At 52.1% G+C, this 27,753-nt stretch overlaps 11 protein-coding genes across 11 annotated transcripts; 3 read left to right on the top strand and 8 right to left on the bottom strand.

Moving 5' to 3' along the window:
• Positions 1-516: 516 nt before the first annotated feature.
• On the bottom strand, positions 517-4,244 carry N7443_004915 (carbamoyl-phosphate synthase (glutamine-hydrolyzing) CPA2; the record flags this gene model as incomplete). Its single annotated transcript, XM_056884971.1, has 3 exons — positions 517-624; positions 685-3,740; positions 3,905-4,244. 3 exons carry the CDS (start codon positions 4,242-4,244, stop codon positions 517-519), a joined length of 3,504 nt encoding a protein of 1,167 aa, XP_056743249.1.
• A 794-nt stretch (positions 4,245-5,038) lies between these two features.
• N7443_004914 (uncharacterized protein) lies at positions 5,039-6,655 on the bottom strand (the record flags this gene model as incomplete). Its single annotated transcript, XM_056884970.1, has 1 exon — positions 5,039-6,655. One exon carries the CDS (start codon positions 6,653-6,655, stop codon positions 5,039-5,041), a length of 1,617 nt encoding a protein of 538 aa, XP_056743248.1.
• An 849-nt stretch (positions 6,656-7,504) lies between these two features.
• On the top strand, positions 7,505-8,454 carry N7443_004913 (uncharacterized protein; the record flags this gene model as incomplete). The annotated part of the gene is made up of 3 exons (XM_056884969.1): positions 7,505-7,676; positions 7,728-7,801; positions 7,861-8,454. The coding sequence occupies 3 exons, from the start codon at positions 7,505-7,507 to the stop codon at positions 8,452-8,454; spliced, it is 840 nt and encodes a 279-aa protein (XP_056743247.1).
• A 288-nt stretch (positions 8,455-8,742) lies between these two features.
• vip1 (putative actin cytoskeleton protein (VIP1)) lies at positions 8,743-9,693 on the top strand (the record flags this gene model as incomplete). The annotated part of the gene is made up of 3 exons (XM_056884968.1): positions 8,743-8,825; positions 8,903-8,989; positions 9,084-9,693. 3 exons carry the CDS (start codon positions 8,743-8,745, stop codon positions 9,691-9,693), a joined length of 780 nt encoding a protein of 259 aa, XP_056743246.1.
• A 353-nt stretch (positions 9,694-10,046) lies between these two features.
• N7443_004911 (uncharacterized protein) lies at positions 10,047-10,277 on the bottom strand (the record flags this gene model as incomplete). Its single annotated transcript, XM_056884967.1, has 1 exon — positions 10,047-10,277. The coding sequence occupies one exon, from the start codon at positions 10,275-10,277 to the stop codon at positions 10,047-10,049; it is 231 nt and encodes a 76-aa protein (XP_056743245.1).
• An 864-nt stretch (positions 10,278-11,141) lies between these two features.
• N7443_004910 (putative nonsense-mediated mRNA decay protein (Nmd5)) lies at positions 11,142-14,681 on the bottom strand (the record flags this gene model as incomplete). Its single annotated transcript, XM_056884966.1, has 6 exons — positions 11,142-11,311; positions 11,366-13,590; positions 13,662-13,846; positions 13,907-14,367; positions 14,439-14,517; positions 14,592-14,681. 6 exons carry the CDS (start codon positions 14,679-14,681, stop codon positions 11,142-11,144), a joined length of 3,210 nt encoding a protein of 1,069 aa, XP_056743244.1.
• A 434-nt stretch (positions 14,682-15,115) lies between these two features.
• Positions 15,116-19,221, bottom strand: N7443_004909 (SKI complex RNA helicase subunit SKI2; the record flags this gene model as incomplete). The annotated part of the gene is made up of 5 exons (XM_056884965.1): positions 15,116-15,796; positions 15,850-16,054; positions 16,122-16,381; positions 16,436-18,938; positions 18,992-19,221. 5 exons carry the CDS (start codon positions 19,219-19,221, stop codon positions 15,116-15,118), a joined length of 3,879 nt encoding a protein of 1,292 aa, XP_056743243.1.
• A 1,292-nt stretch (positions 19,222-20,513) lies between these two features.
• On the top strand, positions 20,514-21,705 carry N7443_004908 (uncharacterized protein; the record flags this gene model as incomplete). The annotated part of the gene is made up of 3 exons (XM_056884964.1): positions 20,514-20,983; positions 21,050-21,101; positions 21,166-21,705. 3 exons carry the CDS (start codon positions 20,514-20,516, stop codon positions 21,703-21,705), a joined length of 1,062 nt encoding a protein of 353 aa, XP_056743242.1.
• Positions 21,706-22,271: 566 nt separating this feature from the next.
• On the bottom strand, positions 22,272-22,596 carry N7443_004907 (uncharacterized protein; the record flags this gene model as incomplete). Its single annotated transcript, XM_056884963.1, is given in 3 exon segments — positions 22,272-22,310; positions 22,330-22,386; positions 22,429-22,596. The coding sequence occupies 3 exon segments, from the start codon at positions 22,594-22,596 to the stop codon at positions 22,272-22,274; spliced, it is 264 nt and encodes an 87-aa protein (XP_056743241.1).
• A 636-nt stretch (positions 22,597-23,232) lies between these two features.
• Positions 23,233-23,898, bottom strand: N7443_004906 (uncharacterized protein; the record flags this gene model as incomplete). The annotated part of the gene is made up of 1 exon (XM_056884962.1): positions 23,233-23,898. The coding sequence occupies one exon, from the start codon at positions 23,896-23,898 to the stop codon at positions 23,233-23,235; it is 666 nt and encodes a 221-aa protein (XP_056743240.1).
• An 852-nt stretch (positions 23,899-24,750) lies between these two features.
• On the bottom strand, positions 24,751-27,253 carry N7443_004905 (uncharacterized protein; the record flags this gene model as incomplete). The annotated part of the gene is made up of 5 exons (XM_056884961.1): positions 24,751-24,835; positions 24,891-26,504; positions 26,556-27,038; positions 27,098-27,208; positions 27,234-27,253. 5 exons carry the CDS (start codon positions 27,251-27,253, stop codon positions 24,751-24,753), a joined length of 2,313 nt encoding a protein of 770 aa, XP_056743239.1.
• Positions 27,254-27,753: the final 500 nt, after the last annotated feature.

The raw sequence follows: 27,753 nt of genomic DNA, 5'->3' as shown, positions 1-27,753 counted from the left end.
GTTGGATGTTAGTCAGCATATGTTTATCGCCGCCTCAGGCTAAAAGTGGGATGTCGATGTCACAGCTACAGTTACAGCTATGAGGAGCCCTTGCAACAATTACTTGAACGAAGTAGATATTGGCGTAAATACACCTTGGATTATATAAGAAACCTTAAAACGTTCTTTTGTCGCTGAAACACAAAACCAACTACAATTCACAAAAACCCGGAAAGCAGGCACAAGCAGACCCAATTTGTCAGATACAGAACCATCAGGGCGCTGAGAGCAGCCTCTGCGCTAATCCCCCGCCTTGTTTTGCCGCAGGGGAAAAGCCGGAAACAAACATCGATAATCGGGAGAACCCAGAACACTCAATACTCAAAACGAGGAGAACAATGCACGCCGTCTATCAACAGGCTACCCTACCTACACCACCATGCCGGGAAAGCTGGGTATAATCTCGATTCAAAAGGCCGAGAAGTGCCGCTAGGCGCAGGGGCTTTTTTTGTCTTTCTGTGCAAGGGATTTCATCATTTACAGCAGTTTACCGCCAACGAAGTCGGACCAGCTGCGGACCTCGGTGGGAATACCCTCGGCGCGGGGGAGCTTGACGTTCATGCACTGAGCGAAGAGCTGGGCGGTCTATTGAGGACGTAGTTAGAATTTGATACGCTGGGTGGATATGAAATGGAGTAAACATACCTTGGGCTCCATGAAGAGGGGAACGCCAAAGTCGACAGCGTTACGGCGCATAACGTAGTCTTCATCAAGCTGGGTCTTGCCACGGGTCTTGGCCAAGTTGAAGACACCACGAATGTCGTACTTCTGGAAGACCTCACGGAGAGCACGCTTGTCCTTCTTGGGGAACTCGATGACCTGGACGGAGACGTTGTCCTTGCAGGTCTTCTCGAGGTGGTTCTTGATCTCGGGGTTGGCAGCGAAGAACTTGTAGCCGAGGGGGTTCAAGTAGTCGACGACGGCAGCCAGAGCAGTCTGGTTGATGTCACCGCCGAGGAGGATACCCTCACCGGGCTCGGGCATGCGGAAGTTCATGGTGGACTGGAGGGAGGCCCAGTAGGCCTCAACCAGGTCCTTACCGAAGCAGGCAATCTCACCGGTGGAGGACATCTCAACACCGAGGAAGGGGTCGGCACCAGCCAGACGGGTCCAGGAGAATTGGGGAACCTTGGTGGCGAGGTAGTCACGCTTCTCACTCATGAGATCAACGGGCTTGGGGACATCACGGCCGACAAGAGCCTTGGTGGCAACATCAATGAAGTTGGTACCCAAGACCTTGCTGACGAAGGGGAAGGAACGCGAGGCACGCAGGTTGCACTCGATGACCTTGAGCTGGGGCTCGGCACCCTCCTGGTCAGCCTTGATGATCTGCATGTTGAAGGGACCGGTGATGTTCCAGGCCTTGGCGACCTTCTCAGCGATCTCCTTAACACGGTCCATGATGGACTCGGGCAGGTTGACAGGGGGGAGGACAAGAGTGGCATCTCCAGAGTGGACACCAGCGGGCTCAATGTGTTCGGAAACGGCGTGGAGCAGCAATTCGCCGTTGGAAGCGACAGCGTCAACATCGATCTCCTCGGCACCCTCAATGAACTTGGTAATGACGACGGGGTGGTCGGGGGAGACGGCGCTGGCGTTGAGGAGCTTCTCCTTGAGCTCATCGACACCGTAGATGACGTTCATGGCAGCACCAGACAGGACGTAACTGGGGCGGACCAGGACGGGGTATCCAACGGTCTCAGCGAACTGCTCAGCCTCGGGGAAGGAGGTCAGCTCCTTCCAGGCGGGCTGGTCAACACCAATGCTGTCAAGGATCTGAGAGAACTTGTGACGGTCCTCGGCCTTGTCAATATCCTGGGGATCGGTACCAAGAACCTTGGCACCGCCAGTCTCCTGCAGACGGAGGGCAATGTTCTGGGGCAGCTGACCGCCGACAGAGACAACAACGCCGGTGGCGCTCTCCAGCTCGTAGATATCCATGACACGCTCGTAGCTCAACTCCTCAAAGTACAGCTTATCGGCGGTATCGAAGTCAGTGGAGTAGGTCTCGGGGTTGTAGTTGATCATGACAGTCTTCTTGCCCATGCTGCGAAGAGACAAGGTGGCATTCACAGCGCACCAATCGAACTCGACGGAGCTACCAATACGGTAAACACCGCTACCCAGGATGAGAGTTCCGTGGTCATCGAAAGTGACATCGTGGGAGGAGGCATTGTAGGTAGTGTACAAGTAGTTGGTGTCCGCAGGGAACTCAGCAGCCAGGGTATCGATCTTCTTGACCCAGGGGGTGATGCCGAAGGACTTACGGCGAGCGCGGACCTCGTCCTCGGAGCAACCAACAAGAAGAGAGATCTGCTTGTCAGAGAAGCCGAGCTTCTTGGCCTTGAGCATGGTCTCCTTCTTGACGCCGAAGAGGCTGCCGATCTCCTTGAGCTCGTTGTTGCAGTCAACGATGTTCTGGATCTTGTACAAGAACCACTTGTCGATCTTGCTCAGCTCGTGAATCCGGTCAACAGTGTAACCTTCGTGGAGCATAGCCTGGCCGACGGCCAACCAGCGGCGGTCAGTGGGGTTCTTCAAGACGTCGTCAAGGTCCTCGAAGTGGTCACCCTGGAGACCAAGGTACTTGGGGTCAACCTGGCGGATAGCCTTCTGGAGGGACTCTTCGAAAGTACGTCCGATAGCCATAACCTCACCAACAGACTTCATGGCACTGCCAATGTCACGGTTGACGTGCTGGAACTTGCTCAAATCCCAGCGGGGAATCTTAGTGACGATGTAGTCAAGGGAAGGCTCGAAGTTGGCGGTGGTGGTCTTGGTGACAGCGTTAGGCAGCTCGGGCAGGGTGTGGCCGAGACCAATCTTGGCAGCAGTGTAGGCCAGAGGGTAACCGGTAGCCTTGGAGGCCAGAGCAGACGAACGAGAGAGACGAGCGTTGACCTCAATGACACGGTAGTCGAGACCATCGGGCTGCAGAGCGTACTGGACGTTGCACTCGCCGACGACACCAAGGTGACGGACGATCTTGATGGCAGCGGTACGGAGCATATGGTACTCCTCGTCAGACAGAGTTTGACTGGGAGCAACAACGATACTGTCACCAGTGTGGATACCGAGAGGGTCGAAGTTCTCCATGTTGCAAACGGTAATACAATTGTTGGAGGCATCGCGGACGACCTCGTACTCAACCTCCTTCCAGCCCTTGAGCGATTTCTCAACCAGAATCTGGGGAGCGAGAGACAGAGAGCGGGAAGACAGGTTGCGCAGCTCCTCGGGGTTGGCAGCGAAACCGGAGCCCAGACCACCAAGAGCATAGGCGGAACGGACGATAATGGGGTAGCCAACCTCCTCGGCGGCCTTGAGGGCGTCATCAACGGTGCCAACGGCGATAGACTCGGCGATGGGGATGTTGATCTCGTTCAGGGCCTGGGAGAAGAGCTCACGATCCTCACTAGTCTCCAGGGTCTTGATGCTAGTACCGAGAACACGGACACCGTAGCGCTCGAAGATACCCATGCGGTTCATCTGCACACCCAAGTTCAGGGCAGTCTGACCACCGAAGGCCAGCATGATACCATCGGGCTGCTCGCGCTCAATGACGTGGGTGACATATTCAGGGGTGACGGGGAGGTAGTAGACCTCATCGGCCAGCTTGTGGTCGGTCTGGATAGTGGCAATGTTGGGGTTGATCAGAACCGATTGGATGTTAGCCTCCTTGAGGGCCTTCAGAGCCTGGGAGCCTGTGTTATCGCAGTCAAAAATTAGTCACAAGTTTTCCTTTGGAGATTGCGAAACTCCGCAAGCTCTCTGCATGCTTCCCGCGGAGCGAGTCGTGTGCCTCAGTCCGCAAGGGACCTCAGCCTCCACGACTGTCCGGGGCTCCAGTTGATCTCTCTCGACTTACCGGAGTAATCGAATTCACCAGCCTGGCCAATGCTCAGACCACCACTACCAATGACCAGAACCTTCTTGACATCGACAAGGTTGCTGCTGGGCTTGAGGACACCGCTAGCGAGATAGGACTCGGCATCGGGCTTCTGCTCAGCGAGACGGCTCAGAGCACTGGAGAAAGCGCGCAGCTGCTGGGAGCGAGCCGGGGAAGCGAACTTCTGCAGGCGCAGAGTGGTGGCCGGGGTGCGAACGGTGTTGGAGAAAGCGCGGAGAGAGAGGGCCGGACGAGCCTCAGCGAGGCATCGCTGGCGCAGCAGAGACGCCGCCTGCCCACAACGAGCAGCAAGAACCATTGCGCCGCTTGTAGCGGAGAAGATAGAAGTTCAATTGCTGAAAGTGGAAATGGTTGGGGAGCAGAGAAGATGACTCTCCGACTCGGAGGTTCTTTTTTCCCCCACTGGGTCGCTAATTGGCTCGTGCCCTTCACCGTAAAGGATCCACTTTTCTCTCAGAAAAAAAGATAATGGGGACCTCGAGCAATCGAGTATAGCAGATACAGATGAGGGGAAAGCAGATGAGTTGCAATAGAAAAAAAGAGTCACGGGGAAGAGCGGAGACAAGGTTTTGTTTTTTTTTTTTTTCCTTCATGCTTCGAGGATGAGTCAATTCGGAGCAGTTTACCCGGGTCAATAGATTCCCTGAAGAGTGGGTAAACTGGGGCAGCCGAAATTACATAGTTCAATTTTTAAAGACTCCTATGAGTCAGAGGGTCCATAAAGAAAGTAACTACAAAGGTAATGTCGAGGCGTATACACTTCCAGAATCGCACTTGCAGTATAGGGCTTCATAGACAATTATGAGAAGGCATCAGCGTGGGAGTCCGATGCCGGAAGCTTGCCGGTCGCACTAAAGACCCGCCGCTCTTATCTGCAAATGATCTACACTCGACGTTCACCTTACGAGATAATTTTATGCCGGGACCCCGTGGACTGAATTCCTTTTGTGTGTGACGTAGTCTAGCGTTGACTTAGTGAAACCGCTAGGAGCATCTAGACAAGCATCACCAGGAGGCTATCTCAATTGAGTTTGATGCTCTGCACTGGAATGGATCTATCTGTGCACAGCACGAATTACACATCTTAGCTCATTATTCCACTCCAACCCGCCCATTCAATCCAGACCAAGGACCTCTCGGGCGCCTTTCTAGCCGGGCCGCAGTGGCGTTCGTAACCCCTCTCGTGGAGCGAGCTTCGGAGGCCCAGATATCTGACGCTAGCTCGGGCTCCGCTTCGCCAATGACCTCGTTCAGGTCTTGGTTTAGGGTGCCGTATACATCTTCTAGTGTTCTTCGTGCGTCTTGTGCCACCTCATTGCCCAATATGATCTTTTGCTGTACGTAGTCTCGCTCGTGTCCTCCCGCCGCATTTGAGGCAAATGCCCATGCTTCCGCAAGGCTCACTACTTCATCTGGTGGGGTTTGATCAGACTGTGAGGAAGTGCGGGAATTGAGGGCGGCGACAGCGTGCTTGAAGCGCGGCTGTCGTGCGAGAATCGGGTACTCGGGAAGGAGATGGCTTTCATGGCTCAAACGGTTCAGGGTCCGAAGAGTTGTAGATTTCTCCTTGGAAAGCAGTCCAGACAGATAAGACTTCTGAAGAGCCAGGGCCTTCTGGCTCTTGGAAAGCGGTACAAGGTTATCGGCTGCGTACGATACCACGTCCAACCCATTGGGCGGTTGTACTTCTTCAGAAGCAAATTCGGTTCTGACTGGTCGAGTTGGAGGCTTTGAGGTCACTGTCACAGGTTGACAGGCTCTGGAGGCGGCCTCAAGAAGATCTCGTCGAGCATGGAGATAGGCAGTGTATTGCTCGGCGATTTGCATCTTTTGATGCTCCAGTACACGCTGAGCCTCTTCGATTTCTTCCGGGGGAAGGTCTTGCACTATACTTTCGTCCGGATCTCCCTCGATGATCAGCCGTTCTTCAACCCATTGAACCAGTTCGTCCCGTGTGCGTTGTAACGCACGAGCTTTCATAGCTGCAGAGATCTCGCTTGAGGCCGCACTGCCCCTTGAACCATGCTGGGCTTTGATTTTCTCGAATAACTGCTTCTCTCGGTCCAATTGTTTCCGGGAGCGCAGCACTGCTCTTTCAAGCTTGTGCACCAGTGCCTCTAAGTCTGTATCGGTGTCACTCCGACCAGACACATCTGCCTCCAAGCCCTTAGGCAACAGTTGCGGGCTCTGATCCTCTCCAGCCCCGATTCCTTTCAGTTCGATCTCTTTTTTCCCTTCCAGCTGTTCCAGATAATCCTGAAACACTTGTAATTTGGCATGCCGCCGTCGATCGCGCAGAAGTAGGAGATAATCTCGCAGGTCCGCGCCGGTTTCCTGCGGCTCGGCGAATTCAGCAGGGCGGGTAGCGGGCGTCCGCTGACGCCTCAGAGAGGCAACGTCCTCAGACACAGCCCGGAGCCCCTTTCGCGCTGCGACATTGGCCTGAAGCGCCTGCAGGTATTCTTTGCGGAGCCCCGTGAGATCGGCAGGGATGGGTTTGACGTCCGCAATGGCATCGGTGGGCGCACAGAGGGCAAGGTGAGACTGGGTGTGGTTCGGGAGATTTGCATCGTCGAAGACGATGAGCGAGCGCAGGTACAACGTCAATGCCTGGCGGATGCGGAGGGCTTCCTGACGGGGTTTGACGTAAGGAGCGACAGGTTTCACAAAGGGTGGAATGTGGATAAGAGGGTCATAGGGCCGGGTCATGTTGTCATTGGCAGAGAGTAGAATGGTGAGAGTTGAGGCTGTGACGGAGTGAGGCCACTCCCGCGGGTCTCTGGGTTGGCTCAAACGTAAATCGTAAATAACAACTCCGCAATGTTCCCCGTTGTTGTTTTGCCGTTTTGGGCGCGATTATGTAACCCCAAGTGTAGATCAAACAGAGCTTAATGAGCTTATTCGATGGATTGTCGGGTTTTACGAACGTTTATTGTTTTGCTGCGAGGAGCTGATGCCTAGCCAAGTATACTCGTCAGATCGATATATATCGAGGCTGTACTGCATCTATAAGCTACTACGATCTTCCACAGTTGAGACATCAGTTTCCTGCCTGAGAGGCCCGAGCACTCAAGGTGCTACGATGAGCTACACTCGGTAGATCAACGAGGCGAATCCAAGGACGTCATAGACATTGCGGTTCATGATGGCTCCGACGTTCATAGCTATGTTGATCGTATGATAGATGAGCGTTAGGAATGCACCCATATTTAATATTGGCTCTGGTTATATATTCCCTGCGTCGGCAGCTAGGTACGTACCTTCTATCTGCACATTACCCGCACGGCCCAATAGCACGGCAATCCTGTGTTATCAGGGGTCGGGATGATTCTCCCCTCACTGAGAGACTCCCCTGCGCCTGTCTACGTCAAAAGAGCTCATCCCATAGTCGCAGTGGAATGTTTCGTCGCATTCCGATCTAGGGGTTTCCACGGTTATTGTTCTGAGCCACACCTGCCCAGCCCTGAAACGCTTATAGTTCGCTGCCCGCTGCTTCCTTTGATTCTCACATGCCTTCTGCAGGTTCAGAGGAGCTTGCCTTTCCTTAACTTTCTAGCTATGGCCCCCGATCTCACGTCCACACGTCGGCCTCGTGCTGCTACTTCCGTATTACCCACGATGTTGCCTACCATGGGGCCACCTTCACCTAGACACACTCGAGGTGCCAGTATGGCAGCTACCAGTCCCCCGCTCGGGACCAGTGAGCCGGGTATTACCAGCACGGCGCAAGGTATGTGACCATACGGAGATTTGTTCCTGACCCCGAGACTAATTAATGCAGGGCCGCTGCGACACCCGAAACCACTTACACCCTCGGATCTTCATTTGGTGCTGGAGAAGGAGCAGGAGGCGATGGTGGGATACTATCTCTCATGACATTTGAATTATGACGAGACTGACATTTACAACTATAGGTCAACCGGTTGACCCGAGAGCTCTCCCTTCTTCGCCAACAGACTGTATCCGTGAATTCCACGGCATCCTCCGCCTCAAATCTGACTGAGCCTGACGGGCTACACGCATCCCCGTCGTTGGGCAGCTCCACCACCTCCCACGTCTCCCGACGACAGCGATCGTCGTCCAGTCTCAGCTCTCATACCCCTGCAGCCCAGAGCGCCCAAGCTGCGAGCGTAAGCGGGATTGCCCCGTCTCGCGACACTAGCCATCCATCGCGATCAACAGAGCATGCCCTGCCTCGCACAATTCGGAGCCGCGAACCATCTGTGACTTCTCGTCGCCCATCCGTCGGATCTCTACCCTCTTCACAATATCCCCACGGTGACCCGCTATCTCACTACGGCAGCCCATCGATCTATCCGCATCGAAGCTCTGTCTCACAGACTCATCTCGGACTGTCGAGCGGCTCAAGTTCCATGGCGCGGTACGAGGAGGCTACTATTCATCGATCGGAGCTGGAATCCATGAAACGGGAGAATGAGCAGCTACGGCGCCGTGTGCGGGAGCTGGAAAACACACTGAAACAGCAGAAGGAATCGCCAGTCGAGTGAAGAGGGGACCTTTTTTTCATTTTCTTTATCTGCCAGGGGCAGTTTACTTTTCACATGTTATTTTTAGGGCAGAGTTTGCAGGCAGACACTTTGCAAAACAACCGTTGGGCCATTGGTCTCCCGAGCAAGTTTAGTGTTTATAGTCATACGCGGCGGTGCAGCCCCGCTCTACGTCACTTGTGGCGCAGTTGCGACAGATAAATAGCTGACTAGATCAAGTTTCCCTCTTTAACCCCCTTCTAAACACACCCGATTTTACTTGCCATCCTCGTGCTCTTCTCATTCATAATGTCTAACCAGTCTACCGTCCACGTTTCGGGCATCGCCCCCGCAACCTCCGAGAAGGACGTTCGCGACTTCTTCAGCTTCTGGTATGAACCAACCCAGCTCCCAGCTCCCAGCTCCCCCGCTGCAGGCCAAGACACTCCTAACAGCTTTACTTGAACAGCGGAAAGATCGTCTCTCTGTCCATCACCCCTGTCTCGTCCGAGGCCGACGCCCAAAAGTCCGCCAGCGTCACTTTCGAGAAGCAAGCGTAAGCTACCCCGCACCCGCGTTTCAAGATGCTGCCCCTCAATCGCACGCATCCTCAAAAATGGATCACACCATATCTAACATTGCATGAACAGCGCCGCTAAGACCGCTCTGCTCCTAGACCAGACCCAATTGGGCAGCTCCTCCGTCCACGTCGAGTCCGCCTCTAACATCGACGACCTTGCCGGCGAGAAGGCCACCGCCAACACCGAGAAGGAAGATGACGACGAGCTCTCCCAGGAGGACAAGCCTCGCTCCCGTATTGTTGCCGAGTACCTCGCCCAAGGCTACGTGGTCAGCGACAACGCAATCCAGAAGGCCATCGCCCTGGACCAGAAGCACGGCTTCTCCAACCGCTTCACCTCCGTCCTGAGCAACTTCGACAAGAAATTCAGCGCCACCGACCGCGCCAAGGGCCTCGATGAGAGCTACCAGATCACCAGCAAGGCCCAGACCGGCTGGAGCAGCCTGCACTCGTACTTCGAGAAGGCCCTCGAGCACCCCTCCGGCCGTAAGCTCCTTGAGTTTTACTCCCAGACCGATAAGCAGGTCCGCGATATCCACAACGAGGCTCGTCGTCTTGCCGATCTGAAGCAGGGTAAGAGTGAGTCTGCTACGACTGGCGAGACTGCTGGTGTTGTCCCGGCTTCGGCTCCTGTCGCTGAGGCTGCTGGTGCTGCTCCCCCTGCTGAGCCTAAGGCATAGATAACTTGTGCTGGCTCGCATTCTTCATGTCTATGCTTATTAAATGCTGTTTACCCTTTTTCCTTGCGATGATGATACCGCTGCGATGCAATAAGACGCTTTTATTTTGCTATGACGAGGTTACGCTTACCGTGATTTGATTCCAACACTTGCTTTTCCTGTTACTTTAATACACGGAGGAAATGGACATAAAATTGTCATGCTACTGGCACACAGTTCCTTTCATACATTTTGTGCATTTGTAAATGTAAACTCATGATTTCATTATCTGATGTTATTCCAATAAGCCGTGATGATTTTCCTTTCCTCTCAAAGTAGAGTGGGTATGCTAATTATCATAATGAAACTCCAGCTTAATTCCCAGTTCCCTTATGGTACTTGGCTTCTTCCAACTTCTCCAGCGGATGTGTGGGGTTGCTCTCAAGACCATGTGCCTTAGACTTGTCCGACTCTTGCTGACCGAATTCTGGGCCGGGGCGAACAGATGAGTTTCCGATCTTGCCGCTGGCGGGAGGGTCGTTGCCCTGAGCACCAGATTGGCGCTCCGGAGGTGGGGATTGGCGACCGGGGTAGGGAGCAGACATTATGGTGGTAGTTTTCGAGTAAGGTGAAAGGTGAGTGATGTGGCTGCACTAATTGGTGTTAGATCCAAAACCTAGAAACAAGTGGCGAGGTATACACTTACCACGTAGATAGCTTGCCTTGGATTTAAAGTATGGCAAATTCGAGATGTTTTGAATGCTGAGAGTGGATGGAGGAAGGATTTGACTTGAAGCTCTCATTTAAAGAAGAGTCTCTACTCATCTGACGTGACCACCCCTCAAACCGGACAGTCTGGATGTCTCATCATGATGACGTTTCAAACCACAGACAATTGCAGCTGGTTTCCAATCCAGCGCGACCTTGGCACCTGTGGAGTCAACCTCCACATACTGTAATCTTATTCCTGTTGAGTTGCCTTGCAATGCGAACGGTGAATGGCTTGCCAGTCTACTATGACATCATGTCATGACGGTCACGTGCGCGATACAAACCCAGACCTTGAATTCTAGTGAGTGTGATTCGAGAACAGCGTTGCTATTATTAGAAGGGCAGTCTACAATTTGGAAAAGACATGAAAACAGTATTGTTTGCGTGGCTGATGTACTATATCATTCGGCGACTAGGTCTTGGGGAATCTGTGCAGTGAGGCGGATTAGAAGGGGGAGGGGCATAGGGCGGTAGAGACTTTTGGGAGCACATCAGGGGGGACATGACAAGGAAATGGGTTAAAAAAAAAAGAGAAAACAGACATGAGCAGATATGAACGAGAAAGCGGGCATGATCTAAACAAGGTGGAAAGACATGAAATGGGCATATGTCTCGTGAGGATGAAAAGATGAGAATCCCAAATGACCTGACATGATGACTGTGACATCCTGTTCAATGCGATACGGCGTCAATTTGGTTTATTGGCCGTTGGTCGGAATGCCCGCTGCAGCAGCAGCCTCGGCGTTGGCGGCGGCGATCAACGCCTTGGCATCGGCTTCGTGGAAGACGGACTCGATGATCCGCTGCTCCTCAGGGCCGAGGACCTTGGTTAGGCTGTCGTAGAGCTGGGGCTGTTCTTGCTGCAGGCCTGTGGATGTTGTTAGATGGAATTTACTTGGAAATGATTGTAACGATGACTTACTCAGGAAGACATGCTTGAACATGCCGTAGGGCTCAACCTTGTCCAGAGGGGTCTCGAGGAGGGACTCCTCGTCCATCTCATCATCGTCATCATCAGCGAAAGAGCCGAACTTTTGAGCCTCCTTGTTCAGGAACTCGAGGTAGGCAGCGCTCTCGTCGGCGACGTCGCCTTCAAGGGCCTCCTCAACCTCTTCCTCGTTCCACTCAACCTCGCCATCCCAGTCGTTCTCCTCGTCATCATCCTCAACATCGTCATCGAGCGTGAAGTCGGACTCCTTGGTGGCATCCTCGCGCACTATAAAATTGTTAGTAGGATACAAAGGTGTAAAGAAAGGAAAGAAAACCGGAAACTCACTCTTGATAGCAGCGGGCAGGGTCTGGAAGAGTCTTGTCACACCCTGCAACAATCTGGGCCATCCCTGCTGGACACTGTGGGGAACAGTCTCGGCCTTCATGGTTAGAAGCGAGCTGATGGCGGCAATGGACAGCTTCTTGTCGTGGACACGGCGGAAGCTGTCAATACTAGAGAACCAGGTGCTGAAGAACTTGTTGGTCCAGCCCTTGGCTTCCAAGACCTGGAGGCTGAGAAGAGGGTTGTAGTAGATGGCGTTGATGATCATCTCCATCAGGTGGATGCGGTAAGACTTGGTGCGGGCCTCGCCAGCATCAATGACAGCCATGGCCAACTCAATGAAGAGCGGGATGTACTGGTCAATGTGACCACGGAGGTTGAGCATGAGGGTCTCAGCGAGCTTGCAGCCGCAGATGCGGTCAACACCGCCGACCTTCTCGTCACGGAAGATGTCCTCGACCATGCCGACAACGGCACCGAGGTAAGCCGGGTTCTGGACCAGCATCTCGGAGCCGTAAGAGACGTAGTTGTCAAGAGCAGGCAGCATGTCCTCGAGGTACAGCTCGGCGCCGGCTTTGAAAGTCTTGTGGATCAGCTCGAAGGCCTGCCACATGGTAGGGGAGATGGACTTGGATGCGAAAGTGCAGCTGTCAATGATTTCGAAGACCTCGTTGTAAAGGTCGTAGAGCTTGTTCTCCAAAGTGATGCTGATGACGGGCATCAGGATGGTCTCAAGGTGCAGAAGCACATCGGGGGTGCTCTCCAGGGTGAGAATCAGAGTTCCAATGGTCTGCAAAACACCCAAAGCGGTGATGCTCTTGTCATCGAGGAAGTCGCCATATCCGTCGTCGTCACCACCCTTGGTAGCATTGCGCTCCAAAAGCTCGCCAACAATGCGCATATAAGTGTCGCGTAGCTGCTCGCTCAAGGCAACAGCGAAGGGAGTGAGCTCAGCAGAGAAGACCTCAACGAAGTCCTCCATAACGTTGGCCAGAGCATCAACGTCGACCTCGTTAGCCAGCTTGAGAAGCTGCTGCATGATTTGGGGAATATTCTGCTGCATAGAAGTGCGAATGACATCGTGGCGGATCAGCGGCTGAAGGGCAAGGGCAGCCTCAACTCGGACGGGCAGCTCGGGATCGGTCATCGACTCCAGAATGTTGCGGTAAATCACCATCAAGTTGTTGGGGTCCTGGAAGTCAAGCTGCTCGAACTTCTCCAGCGTGTCGCAAGCACGGGCACGGAGGAAGCCGTGAGGGCTGCGGAACTCGGGGAAAACGTGGCGAACGAAGAAGTACTCGACCTGGTCGGCGATGGGGCTCTTCTTGCCCAGAATGACGGAGGCGAGAGAACCGATCATGCGGAGAGCACCCTCCTTCTCACGGGGTTGCTTCTGGTCCTCAGGAGCGGACTCGTACTTACTGACAACGGAGTTGACGAAGGTGAGAATCGAGAAGGTCTGCTTCTTGCGGTTCTTGGTGAGAGAGACCAGGAAGTTCGTGGCAGCGACATCGGGAGCGGAAACTTCCTCGTAGAAGTTCAACTTGCGGTGGAGATATTCCGAAGGATCCTCCTCGAACAGCTCAATATCCTCATCCGACTGGCAAAGGATGGGGAAAACGAAGTGCGCGATCAGGTTCTCCATGTGAGGCTTGAGGTGGTCCCACATCGCCTTTGGCTTGACGCACTCCTCCATGAAGACCAAAGTATACGAAAGGGAGGGGTTGCTGAGCCATTGCGACTTGGAGACCCATTTGTCAATCTCCTGCAGATATCCCTTGAGGATTTCCGGGGCGAAAGTGCTGATAAAGGTCTTCGCATACGGGGTATAATCGGGAGTGGAGGATTTCGTGATTGTAGTGGGGTTTCCGTATCTGGTGGGGGTTAGAATATCGACTCTAAACGGGAGATCTCGACACAACGCGGAGTATAAGCGATAGCCTACCTGATGAAAAGACGGTTCAAGTTGGCATAGGACCACTTCTTGCACTTCCACCAGTGGTTCATCTCACGTTCCTCCTTGGACTCGCCCATGGCGTTGGCCGGAGCGGTCTTGGCGATAATTCGCAGGAACAATGTACACCAGTCGACGGTAGCCTGGTGAGTCTGGAGAGCGGGCGAAAGCTCGAACTAGAGACTGGATTAGCCAATTCTTCCTAGGGTTGCCATCTATTAATCAGAGGCACTCACGTAGATAGCGTGTTTATACGACTTGACGACAATACGGAGCATCTCCGCAGCCTCCAGGCTCTCCTCATCGACGAGCTTCTGACCAATGCTGAGCAGCTGGGGGAAGGAGTGTTCCACAATCTTGTCGAACTCCTCCCGCTTCTCTCCGGCCTTGAATCGGTACACACGGCAGATGGCCAACAGACACTGGAGACCGGCGTAGACGTGGTTCGCATCGTTGGTACCGAGCAGCTGAAGGGTGAGATCCAGGAATCCAGGCCACTGTTCGGGGAAATCGTTCTGCAGGATCTTTTGGAGGAGGGGGACCAGCTGGGCGCGGACATTGGGAGGGGTCGACGCCAGTGCGGGGATGAGTCGCTCGCGGAATCCAGGCTTCTCGGACTCGGGGATAGGGGCACGCTGAGGGCTATCGTCGATTGGGGCCCATCCGCGGCTGATGCGGTTCTTCAGGTACACACCGGCTAGAGAGGGGGGAGGGGTTTGATTAGCCACACAGTGCGATAGAATACCGAGGATACATCATAGCGCCTACCAGATAGCTGAACAGCGTTGTTCTGCTCGCCCTGCAGAATGTCCAGCAGCGCATTGATAAATCCGGGCTGAGTTTCGGCCTAGACATGGGGGAAAGGCCCCCCGAGTGTAAGTTTTTGAGATCCAGTCACCACTAACCAGGCCCAGCACATACATATTTCAGGTCCAACTCGGCTTGTTGACGAGTACTTGTGTTCGCATCTAGCGTTGACTGGACGCGGTCTCGGAGAACCGTGACGTCCATCTTGACCTAGGCACCCCGCCAGGAACAGAAGCCCAAAAAAAAAGAAAAGAAAAACTCCAAGGAACCCCCGAGGAAGACAGACCGGGGCTAGAAGTGAGGGAGAGAGTAAGGACAGAGTCCGTGGCAGTGGGTTTAAAAAAGTGTACGAGGGGAAGAATTGAAATTCTTTGGGATTTTCGCGGGCGGTCGCCCCGCAGCTAATCAGCGGCCGCACAGTGATTTCCGTCGGATCTTTGTTTATCTTTGTTTTTGAGGCTTGAATTTTGACGGTTCTACATTTCAAGGCGATGATGATCGATATCTTTCATTGTATTCATCTCTTTCTTTTGTGGCATAATCATGAATTCTCTGTGGTGGGGGATGCCCAATGGACATGCAGAGAGTAACCCGATATGGCCCACATTCAGCCTTGGGCCCTCAGCCCTGGAGTCTCTTCACATGTATAGCGATGCCGCGAAAATCACATCGCGCTTGATCAACTCCTGGGCCTGCTGCATCTTGGTATGGAGAGTCGGGTCTCCAATTAGCTTAGCCGCATTCTTCACCTCGCGACATGTCTCATCCAGTCGAGAGATCGTGCGAACGATAGTTCCCTCCATCACATCCGTAAGATCGGTAATGCGGTTGAAGGACATGCCCTTGGCCCATTCGTAGACCACCTCGGCCAGGCCAAATCGGGGTTCACTGGCAAAGTTATTGGAGTCCTCGGTAGACTGAATCACCTGGTGTTTGATCTGGAAATCATTGACCTTCTCCGCAATTCGAATAATGGCCTGTTGACCCTTCTCCAGACGAGGGGTGAGTGTTGGCGTACTCTCGGTTTTCTCCTGGAAGACAAACGCCGAGAGTAGCGCAACGATTTCTTCGGGTTCGTACTCGGCAAGAACGTTCTCGAGAACCAGCTCGGTCAGAACCAGCTCGTCGGCTGAGTGGATCTCGCAAGCCACCTTGCCCTTCAACTGCACGCGGCCTTGGTCGTCAACAAAGCCTAGCTCCTTCAGAACCTGAATACGCTGCTCGTAGTCCGGCAGCAGTTGCAGGTTTTGATCGGACATCAGCTGCTTCAACTGTGAAATATTCTCCTTCACCTGCCATTCGTCATGTTGCATCTCGAACTGCAAATTGATCAGTGACTGGCACCAATGCCCTGCGAGATAAATTCACTCACATGTTTCAAGAACTCAGGGCACTGCAAACAGTGGCATGACTGTGCAGTCTGGGCTTGGGCGTTTCGCTTATCGAGGATGTCTCGTACTTGCAGTTCCTTAATCCGCGACCAGTCGATCTCATCCCACGAATCTTGGGTCCAGGAGGAGGTGTATTTGGTTAGTTCCTTTTCGCCGAACTTGATGGCCTCTGCGTTGGGGTATGAGCTTAGTATGATGAAAATGATTCCACTAGCGAGAGGGGTTGTCAGTACCTTTCCTAATATTCAAATACCAAATCGGCCCTCCAGCTTTAACTTGCATGTTCGTCACACATTCCAGGTCCGACAACGGGATCTTGAGCACTTTGAGGTGCATTGACGCAGCCTTTGCAGGTAACTGCTGGAAGAACGATCTGAACATGGGCAGGAATGGGAGAATGTCACTCGGGTGGCGCTTGTTGGTAATTCTGCCAACTTCGAGCACTTGGATGCATGGCATATTACCACCCGTCACTCCCTCTTTGACGAGAACTCCGGCAGTGCGTAGTCCATCCTAGATGAGGGTCAGAAAAATCGTGTAAAGAAAATGGCCGAATCATGAACAAACCTTCCGATAAACTACCAGCCTCTTGACGGAGAAAAGCCGCCTACCAACCGGCGAAGACAGCAAGCCAACATGCAGCTCATTCGTGAGTCTCTCATACTCCATAGCAGCCTCGTGACAAGCTGCCAGATCAAGGTCACAAGTCTCACAGGGCTCACGTTTGATCTTAGCCAGACTAGCTTCGGACAGCTGGACTTGCTTCTCATGCTCCGGAAGAAGGGCTTGGGTTGCATTCTCAGAGAAACTTCTCTTGATCATCTCTTCGATCTTCAGAGCTTCCACACGCAGAAGGTTCAGCATCATGTTGTACGTGAGACGGAACTGAGATCGGAGCTTGGTGGGGTCTCCGAGAATCATCTTCTTCAGGGCACCGGCTGGCGGGGCCTCATCTCGGCCAGAGGTTGTGATGATCACATAGCCTACCTTGTCGAGACCTCGACGTCCTGCACGACCAGCCATTTGGGTGTACTCGCCTGGCAGCAGATCGCGGAAACTCTTGCCGTCATGCTTGCGGAATCCAGAGAATACAACCGTTCTGGTCGGAAGATTGAGACCCATGGCAAATGTCTCAGTCGCGAAGAGACACTTGACCAGAGACTTGGCAAAGAGAATCTCGACAATTTCCTTCATGATAGGCAGGAGACCACCATGATGCACAGCAATACCTCTTGACAGGAGTTCACGGAGCCGGAGGATTTGTGGAAGTGCTCTGTCCTCAGGCTTGAGTCGAGTGAGCGACTTCTCGATGAACATGTGGATCAAGCTCTTTTCTGAAGCGTTGCAGAAGTCCTGTCTAGCTAGAGCATCTGCATTCAGCTCACATCGTTTCTTGGAGAAGACGAAGATACAGGCCGGCAGAAGATCCTCCTTGCGAAGGTGGGAAACCAGGTGGACCCAAAGATTCTGATCTTGCTGAGCACTCGTTCGGCCGCCTCCACGCCCAGTGCGAGCAATGTTTCCTTGGCCGCGATTGGAGGGAGCTCCTCGTCCTCTTTGTGGGGCACCTCCACGCTGTCCATTGCCGCGAGCGCCACCTCTGCCTCGGTCCTGACCACCACGTCCTCGTCCCTGGGGTCCGCCGCGCTGGGACTGTCCCTGGGCCGCGGCTTCAGCCTCCTTCTTCGACTTTGCATCTTTGCCGGACATGATATCATTTGCTTTCTTCCAGCCGCCTTCAAGAAAATGCTTGGTGTTGTCGACGATTTTGAACTTCTCTTTTCCGGCCCAAAGATAGTGTTCCAGGGGAACGGGTCGCTTCAGAGTGGAGATCACGTAAATATCCTTCTTCTTCGTGCGGCCAACCCAGGATGCGAATTCTTGGGTGTTGGGTACAGTCGCGGACAGTAAGATCAGAGTAACATGCTCCGGAAGCATAATAATGACTTCCTCCCATACCACACCTCTCTCGAGGTCATTGACGTAGTGGACTTCGTCAAAAATGACAAATTCAACATCTCGAATGAGATCTGCGCCTCGATACAGCATACTTCGCAAAATTTCTGTGGTCATGATGAGACAGCTCGCCTCGGGGTTAATTTGAACATCACCCGTGAGGATACCAACGTCATCGAACTCGTTGCGGAAGTCACGGTATTTCTGGTTACTAAGTGCTTTGATGGGCGATGTATAGATGGCCTTCGTCATGTGTTTAGATGCCAAGGCAATGGCATATTCAGCCACAACAGTTTTTCCTGCTGAAGTATGCGCAGCAACAAACACGGAATCACCATTCTCGAGATGGTAGACCGCTTCCTTCTGGAAGGTATCCAGCTCAAACGGCCATTCCCTGGCCATGTCTGGAACCAGGTCACTGAAGTTTGTGATTTCCTTGTTGACATCGACCACATGGGCCCACTCCTTACCCTTCTGTTGCTGGATACCCAGGAGCAGTGGGTTGCGTGGTTCGAGTGCAGGGAATTCCACAGGCAACAGAGCATCGATGTCTTCGGCATCCTCGTCACTAATCTCGTCATCATCCTCGGCCAGTGTCTGGCCCTTGGCTTCGGGCATGCGTTCGGCCTCATCAGTCTTAAGCTCGCTCTCCTCCTGAAGGGTATGCTCTACTTCTTGATCTTCATCGGCAGCTTCTTTGGACTTAGCCTCTGCGAAGTCGAAACCACGACTAAAGCCGGGAGGTGTTGTGAGAAGGCCTCCCTCAGTTCCGAAGTTGATAATCCGGTCCAGACCGGCCTGTTTTCCACCGCTTCGCGACGGGTCCGCGGACTCTGGGTCTTCCTCCATATCAGCGATAGCTTGAACACCTTCCAGGCCGCCAGGCGCGAAAGGAAAAAATCCAGCAGCACCTCGAACAAACTCTGCGCGGCCTGCAGGTCGGCGAAGAAGCGATGTCGAGTTCTTGGCATTGATGCTTGAAGCTGGAACCGTCACTTCGTGGTATCCAGTCACTCGTCCTTCCAGTCCTTCTCGCGAAAATCGTGTGACCGTTCGTGTCTGGGTGGGTGCAATCTCAAAAAGGTCGGTGGAGTCGGTCGACACATCCCATCGCCTGCAACAATGTCAGCACCTTGTCTTTTCCAAACTCGACTGGACTGGCTTTACTTTTGTAGCTGATTCAACCACTTTGGGCTGAATCGAGATGACGGAGCCAGGAAATCATTTTCCAGCTCTTTTAGCAGCTCCTCTGTGGTCTTTCGAGTTTGCTTGCGAGGCCTGGTGTTCTTGAGAGTACCATTCTCCTCCTCTGCAAGCCGGGTCGCGAGCAATTCTGGGTCTGCATCCTTGGTGTTGAGGCTCAGGCGCTCCAACACCGAGCTCAGGTTTTCAGCCATGGTAGGAATGAACGTGCAATGGGTGTTGTCAGATCGTAGATTTATCGGGTTCAGTTCGGGAAACACACCCCACGACGATGTGTGTCTGGCGCCCACGACGCAATCACTGCGTTTTGCGTGACTGCACACGTCAGTGCCTGATGTATGTGATATTCCAAGGGTATGTCCCTTGTCTGGAGAACAGAGGAAAAGTCTCACAATAGAAAGGCGGACTGGGCGTTGACATGAACTCGCTTGTCGGAGCTTGGTAGATGGCGGTGTGCAATGGCAGAATGAGAGGATTGACGTCGTGTGGGGCTCTTTCTATGGAATCATGGCGGATCAACAAGTGATGATCAATATTAAGTCTTTTGCGGCATGAAAATTTCTCTGACCTCCTCATTCTTCATGAAGCCTGTCTGTCTATATATTATCACACGTTTGTTGTCTAAGCAGATGCCTCTACCATGACCAAAGATAGCTCTGATGTTATAATTGGGATATAAATCTTGCCTGAATAGGCTAGAAGAGATGAGTGCTTTTTGGGGTGCAGAATTGGAAGAACGGCGGAAAAAAAATGATGTTGACTATATTGGACATATTGGCAACTACTAATGATGTATGTAGGTATCTTCTCCGGGGCACTTGGGTTCCCATGTGCCCTTAGCTTCTGGCCGGTCTCGCACGAGTAATTTCCATCGCTAACGGTATGATATTGCAACGAGCCCTTGAGAATTCCCCAAGCTTAAGAGTCTTATTCCTGTAAGAGTACGCGTCTGGCTAGTCAGCATCGGGTTAAGAGGTTGCTTGTGTATCGATTAGGATTAGGCTACTCCGTGCCGGGTTACATTAATAATATCGCGGCACTTGAGCAGGTCACGGTGCAGCTTATGCTGACGACCGCACAGAACTACATGCTGACCTATCAAATGCTGCACGCTAGCCCACAGGCTGATCTGACTGGTTCTTACCCCTAGCGATAATGTGTATTTCAATCAATTATTGTAGTTCGATGCCCCCTCAAACCCGGTCCACGTGGTCCACACCAGCCCTATCCCGCCGCCTGTGCCTGATGGCACATTCCCTGAAGATGCTAAGCTCTGCCACTTGCGTCAAGCATAGAAACCACTGACTATTCACAGGCACTAGCCCGGGAATATGTCCCAGCTGGGATGGTCACATCCCGGCACGATGTCCTCACGAATGTAGGCTGTATTAGGAGTGACCAAGGACTATAAGTATAGTCACGACTGCCCGACCATGTCAATCTGCATCGGTGCGCGACACTATACCACACACCGCATACCATCAGGATGTCCTCAATTCACCAAGTGTTCAACTTTCTCGCGCTCGCGAGCCTCACAGCTGCAGTGCCTCTTAAGGAGGCTGGTTCTAAGCTGGTCAAGCGCGACACGCTCCCTGATTATGCTATCACATATGCGCCCCTGTCTTACCTTTATAGTATTGAGAAGTGGTTCCCGTCTGATATCACAACACATCTGGCCAACGTTGAGCCCGAGGTGGACTATGTCGCTACCGGGACCAACGGGTCGGTCACGCTCGATACGCTCGACACGTATGCTTCGGATGTCTATCTGACTGCCTCTGACGGACCCATTCTGGACCCATTGGATGACACCCCGGCCTGGCTCCTTTCGGAGTACGGCATCCCCGACAGCGATGGCCTCAGCGCCGCTCCGGGTCTTATTATTGCCGCAGAGAAGAACAGCACCACGACCGATGTGTTCTACTTCTACTTTTATTCGTACAACTATGGTGGAAAGTCAGTGCCCGAGCTTCTGCTCGCGCTAAATTTACATTTGGTTTGCTAATCTGTAATTCTCGGCAGGGTTTTGGACATCAACTTTGACGACCACGTCGGTGACTGGGAGCACGTTATGGTAAGCATACTTTCAGAAATTTTCACACGCTTGATCTGTGCCTAATCTTATACATACTCTTTAGATCCGTTTCGTTGATGAAAAACCGTACGCCATCTATTGTTCCGAGCACAGCGCCGGATCAGCCTACTACTGGGATGTGTTGGACTTCTCAGGAGATCGCCCCATCACCTACATCGCGTACGGAGGACACGCCAACTACGTTACCGCGGGCACCCAAGACTACACTATCGCACTGGGCATTATTTCCGACAAAACGGACGCTGGTTACGTATGGGATATGACGCTCAATTACCGGGGCTTCTTGTACGACGTTGACTCGAGTACATTCACCGTCGCGTCTGGGGCTGGAACAGGAGCTACTGAGGAGACAGATGAGACAGCTGAATGGTTGAACTGGTTAGGCTACTGGGGTGACGAGCAGTATCCAGATGGGCTCCTTGACGATATTGAGACCGGGCAGTACTGCATCTCGTCCGAGTGTCGCTACTCAAGTGGGCCAACTGGGCCCGTGGATAAAAACCTCGAGCGCACGACTATGTGCGAGGATGACGATGACTGTACCATTTTTGACAGCATTGATGATCTAACTACGCAGTCCTAGATGAAGAGCAACGTTTCGAGCGAGGTATTAGTGGAATGTAGCTATAATTACTTAGTTGATACATTTCTATCGACTTGCATTAATTTGAAAGCCACTCCTTGAACCAAGTAGTCTTACGATCAGCTCAATTACGACGAATTTATTCCGAACTGAAAATGTTCCTTTCCTTTTTTTTTCCTTTTTTTTTTTTTTTTTTTTTTTTTTTTCAAATAGCCCTTGTCAGCAAGTGAAAGACTCGATAGCGCCGCAAAGATACACATGTCAATTTTCATCACGTACTTGTCCAGCCACCCCATATAGAGAAGTAAACCATTACAAAGTTTCTTCGAAGTCTTGTTTGATCGTACACTGGAGGCAAGGACAAAATTGCATTCGCTGATTCAGGCGCAAAGAGAGCCTGAAGGCCCCTCGAATCATAGAGGTAGTATCATCATCTCGTGCATGCCTCTTCTTCCATTCATATTCTTTTTTTGTTGCCCGAAGATACATGTGCATTGCATACTTGTCATTGCCACTATATGGGTCTAGTGTCAGTCTTCCTACGTGAACGGCGAGCATTTCAATCATCAGTGACGCTTTCCCTTGGGAACAGGGGAAACTTTTATCTGTAAGCTCTTTGCTTACATTTTGAAACTCCGTCTCAAGCCTCGCGCACTTCTTAATAAAGCATGCCGCGGTTTGCTGGTATAACAATTGGTCGGTAGTTGATGCCAACTTACTTACCATGGCAAGCTCGCTGGCGCATCGAGCGAGAAATTCTGCCGTCTCTTGAAAGTTGTCTTTCCGATGGTCAATCTTGCGACTATAATGCATCAATTTATTAACGAGACTAGCCCTATTGTTCATCATGATGGCTGCTGTAATACTGGGGCTGGACCAAGACTTGCCCATCTTGAATAGTATTGTCAGGACGGTACTCGATAAATTGATCTTTTGAGTTGGGTCGATTAGTGTTGTCCCGGGGTAGAGGACATGGCTTAAGCTGCCTTTTATACTCTTGGTATCATTATTATGCTCTCGCCAAATTCCAGCTTACATAAAGACCCTTTGTTCTTCATTTCGATGCATGAGACAGACTGCCTTAGATACAATAGGCATTGTCGAAATGTGAAACATTATTAATAGATATTATTACTGGATTCGAATCTTTGTCTGCTCTCTAAAATGACTTATTTATCATCCAAGAGCATTCACATAAGTTTGAGTATATATTTACATTTCTTTGCAGTCGAACAAAGCCCTTGGCTTCACTCACAAGTCGGCAAAGTAGGGGCCAAGGTATTTCCCGGAGCTCTCTACCATGTTATACTTCGAGCTTTTAGCTGCATCTTTCTCCCCATATGGGTGATCTTTGATTAATCTAAACTACTGGGGGCCGGTTCATTCCCGAGACTATTGTGTCAAAGTGCGCAACAAAGCTATTCAAAAATTTTCAAAAGTATTCTCAAGGTGGAGACCGAAACATTCCTTAGACTAAATATTTGTACACAATCTCCTACTAACTCATATACGTTAGCTTTTTCCGTATCAATCCTTCTTCGTAACACCAGGGAGTGTCCGCCTAACACACTGAAGACACTGGCAGCGCGGAACTGCCTGGTTTAATCTAACAAAGATCTGATGGGCATACCGAACAATAAGTTGACCCTTCCGATCAATCTTATTCCGCCTCTTCCAATCAAATTGATTCGATCCAATCTTCCGCTCCAAAGCCTGAGAAAGGTCAACGGCAGTACTACTGCCATCTAGAGTCAATCTGCCAGAGTGAATAGCGAGCATCTCGATCAATAGCGAGCCCAAAGCGGGGGGCAGGGACCTACTCGTGAGTCCTTGGCTTAGTTTCTGCATTTCTTCTTTGATCATGTCGCATCGTGCTGGAAAGCAGAGAGGGACGTCTCGTCCGTTTCCTTGAGAAATATCTGCGAGTTGTTTTATCTTGTCAAACTCTCGTGCTACTTTGGTTAGGTATTGTGCAATTTCCATGTACTTCTCTGGTTCACGGTTGATGAGGCGGCTTCGATGCATTAGGGATTTGTAGAAGCTTTCGCGATCCTGCTCAAATGTAGGGTTGTGTTCTTGTTTGGAGTTCCAAGAATGCTTGGAGATGGGTGGTTTGCCATTGGGTGACCTAAAGCTGGATGGCTTTGGATCGGATGGCTTGGAGTCAGATGGGCGTGACGTGGGGGAAGGCATAGTGAATGAGGTCAGCTTGATTTTGCAACAAAAGCCTTCGAATGAAGCATTAGTATGTAAAGAATGCCTAGAATACAGATAGACTGTGAAAGCTTGTAAGTGAAAGCTATTGCTAGAGGACCTCCATGCCTTATGTAGTTGAGCACAATTGGTTGTTTAAGGAACCAACAATACCCTGTTTCCCGCTGCCCTATGTTTGACTAGTTCGATCCAGCCTCTCAAGTCAAAGAATTCTTTGTTATACGGAAGGTAAAAGAGACATGTAATCTAAAACTCCTTTGTACAGGAATGATGGGTGGATGCAGAGAAAAAAGAATGACATCCAAGAAGCTACGTCCAAGAAACCAAAGCCCTTAAGAGAACTAGCTCACCATGACCGAAAGCTTGGAAACTGAGCTTGACCTTTGGATCCAAAGTTCACTGGATCATGACACTGACAGGTCTTTCGCCCAATTTACCTTCATACACTACCCAGCATTTACCGTCCTTTCCTTGAGTCACAACCTACAAGAGGTAGATTTGTAATTTTCTCTACGCTCAAAACCAGTCCCATAGATGAATTAGAAAATAAGTAGCTGGACTTTTGTACCTTGATCAGCCATTCGGGAAGAATCTGTGCATGAAGCCTTAAGCCTTGGAACGAAGAACAGAATGGCCGATGAGATGTACGCCCCGAGCGCCCCGAATCATATGCATGAAAAGACGCCAGAAGTCAGAAATTGAAGAAATCCGCAAAGAAAAGACCCATAAAGGGTTAAAAAAGTTCATAAAGTCAAAAGTCCGAATGTATCCCTGCCAGATAATTTTGGCTTTATTGAGCCAAGGGATAAGAAAAAAATGGGGCCGAGACAATTACCGGTATGAAAATACCGGGAATGTTTTTCGATCATGAATGTTGAGTGAAAACTCGAAGATTCCTTCCATGGTCGCAATATACCTAAAAAATGGTCAAGAAAGAAAGAAAGAAAGTTTGGGGAAATGTGTCAGCTTACAGTGTTCTGCCATCAGCGCCAAAGCCTACGCCTGCAGTGGAGTCGGGCTCTTCGGCGCCAGGGCCAGGGACGAGGCTTCGATCCGGGAGATCATTGATGATATTTCGAATCCATCGGGGAGAATGGGTCTGTTCAAAACCAAGAAGCTGTTGACGATGCCGTTGTTCCCGTTCAAAGGAGCGGTTATGTACCTCATTGGCTATCTGACGTTGGCGCCGAAGACGCTCGGCCGCAACATTAGCTCTAATCTCGTAGTTCGATAGACGTGACGTGTCGTAGCGCCTCTCGGCACCGGACTGCCCTTGTTCGGGTCGTCGGGGTGTAGATCTGGACCGGGCTAGAATACGCAATGCCTCGGGAGAAAGACCGAGATCGAGACCAGTCACTGGGGGTGAAGGCGGTGCTCTCATCTCGGGGAGAAAGCCTGTATCATGGATGGCGGGGTCTGAATCGGCAAACCGAGACGTGGCGTCCGATCCGTTAGATCGTAACTCGGAAGGCGATGCGGTGTAGCTGAGGGTCAGGCTGGGCTGGTGGTCCTGACTGGAACCTCCCGCTTCAGATGATCGGCTCCCTTGAGAAAGCACCACGGAGCTTTGGCGTCGGGGATGGTGCGTACGTCCCAAATGACTGGTACGGGATAATTCAGCAGATTCATGAAGATATGGAGGTGAAGTAGGACGGGATGGACGAGTGGCCCCATCTGTAGAACCGTAATGTCGCGAACGCGTCGCAGGGAGAGGATGAAGAGTGGCTCTGGGCGGTCTTTCCGGGCGCTCGGTGAGTCCCTCTTCTAGTCTCGACGTCCAACGAGCCGTGTTCAAGAATTCCATGATAAGTCTCTCGCGCTCTGTGAGATCCGAAATCAAGGCCTCGCGGAGGGAAGACCGTTCCGCTTCATGCCCACCCCGCTCATTGAGAGAATCCTCGACATCAAGCCCTACCCGCGGTGAGACTTCCAGATCATCGTCTTCAAAATTCGGAGTGTCATATCCGTCTGTCTTGGGAACTAGGCGAACCTCTTGAAGCTGCGGGTCATCGGCGTCCAAGTGAATTATCTGCCGACGCAAGAATGCCTGGCGAACATCTGCAATTCCAGCTCTCCCATGGCCTTCGAGCCATACCAGGAGATCCCACGGCTCGGGCGAAAATGTCATGCAGCGCACAGCTCCTCCTTCGGGGCAAGATCGGGAGGCCGGGAATTGGCACATAACTGGCAAATCGGTTGGCTCGTCACCCGCAGTGTTGTGAATCATCTCAACGTCCAGAACGGTGACAATTCCGGACTGGGATCCGATAGCACATAAATGACTCGAGGGCGAGAAAGCGATGGTGAAGCAGCACGCGTCATCCGCCCGCAGGCCAATATCCATTTCAACGCATTGTGCCAAGTCCCATTCCAATCCGGCGAGCTTCTCGCCGGATTCCGTTGTCACCAACCCCTCGAGATCACGCGTGATCTCGTAGAAATAAGCACGGTTCTCGTCTCCTACAGCAGCAAGCAGCCTATGATCGGGGGATATGGAGGCATAGTTCATGCAAGTTGGGTGTTGAAGAACCTTCAAAACTTTCGCGCGGGTCAGCGAATAGACGGTGATAGTTCGGTCATTGTTACTGCAAGAATGTCAGCCACATAGCACCACGCCAAACAAGTTAAATCAGTACCTAAAGACCACCACATCTTCATCCGAGAGGGTTTGTCCATTTCCTGGGAAACGATGAATAGTCACGGAGTTCACGATGGTACCTCCGAACTTGTGAAGCTCAAATTCAGGCAAGATCCTCCGGCCCGAACGTCGAGCGGCAGGCGCCGAGGCACCGTTGGAAGTACCGGGCGAAGACAAGCCAGAAGGCGGCTCAAGGTCGAGCGGAAGCGCGCTGTCCACGTCGGCGTGTTGGTGAGAGGTCGTCTCGCCATGGACCTGAATGCCGCTGTCACCGATCTTAATGAAGGCGCATTCCCCATTATCGGGGCCCCCCACCGCGATCCACCCAAAACCAGCCGCCAAGCATCGCGGCTCGAACGGAATGACAGCTATGTTCTCGGAGCACTGAGTGGAAACGTGGATGGCCCAGACGATTCTGTCGACGACGACATAGATGCGATCAGGATCGGCGGTGCTGATGTAGTGGCGAAGCTGGGTATGACTGTTCAGATTGATGTCAGTGCGGGCCCAGGAGGGGAAGCGGGAAGCGGAGATACAGACAAGTTCGGGATTTTGAAGGGAATGAAGCGTCGCTTATTCGGTAGGATGAGAGACTCGGTCGGGCGATGTCTAAGACAGCGTGAGTGTGAGAAGCGCCGCAAAGCACGGAACCTCGGGAGAGGGAAGATGGACTCACAGGGACGAGTCCGAGGTCATGGTGAATTAGCTCAGCCAGGACATCGTCCAAGCGCACGATTATAGCATAAGACACAAGGTACAAAGCGCCCCCGAAGAACCCGGAGAGCAAAACCTGAGCCGAAACAGAACCCAAGGTGCTCAGGTGCTCACAGATGCGCTTTCAAACGGATGACGTAATACTTTACTGGAGCTCAAAGCCGGGGAACCAACGAATGCGGACGTAGGGTCCGGATGCGAATGAAGTCGTGCTGATTCAGGCTTCAAGTCCCAATCCGCTGGAAGCTGACTCTGGGACCAGTTGGTAATGTCGGAGATAAAAGGTTAATACCAATGGTTGTGAATAGTGAATTGTCAGGTGCAGGTGGGGAGACATGGCCGACTGACTCGTGCATAGCCTGGAGCGGGAATAGATACCCCAGCATTGAACATCGCCCAGGTGAACTTCAGCTCTGATCTCTCGAGTCTCCTACCTAGATAGCCCTAGAGGGCCACCTGAACATGTTGAGCAGCCATCATTG

The sequence above is a fragment of the Penicillium atrosanguineum genome, assembly GCF_028827265.1.
Source record: "Penicillium atrosanguineum strain IBT 20685 chromosome Unknown utg000003l_segment0_segment0, whole genome shotgun sequence".
NCBI lineage: Eukaryota > Fungi > Ascomycota > Eurotiomycetes > Eurotiales > Aspergillaceae > Penicillium > Penicillium atrosanguineum.
Note: the sequence above shows the minus strand (reverse complement) of the source record. Positions and strands in the feature narration are given on the sequence as shown.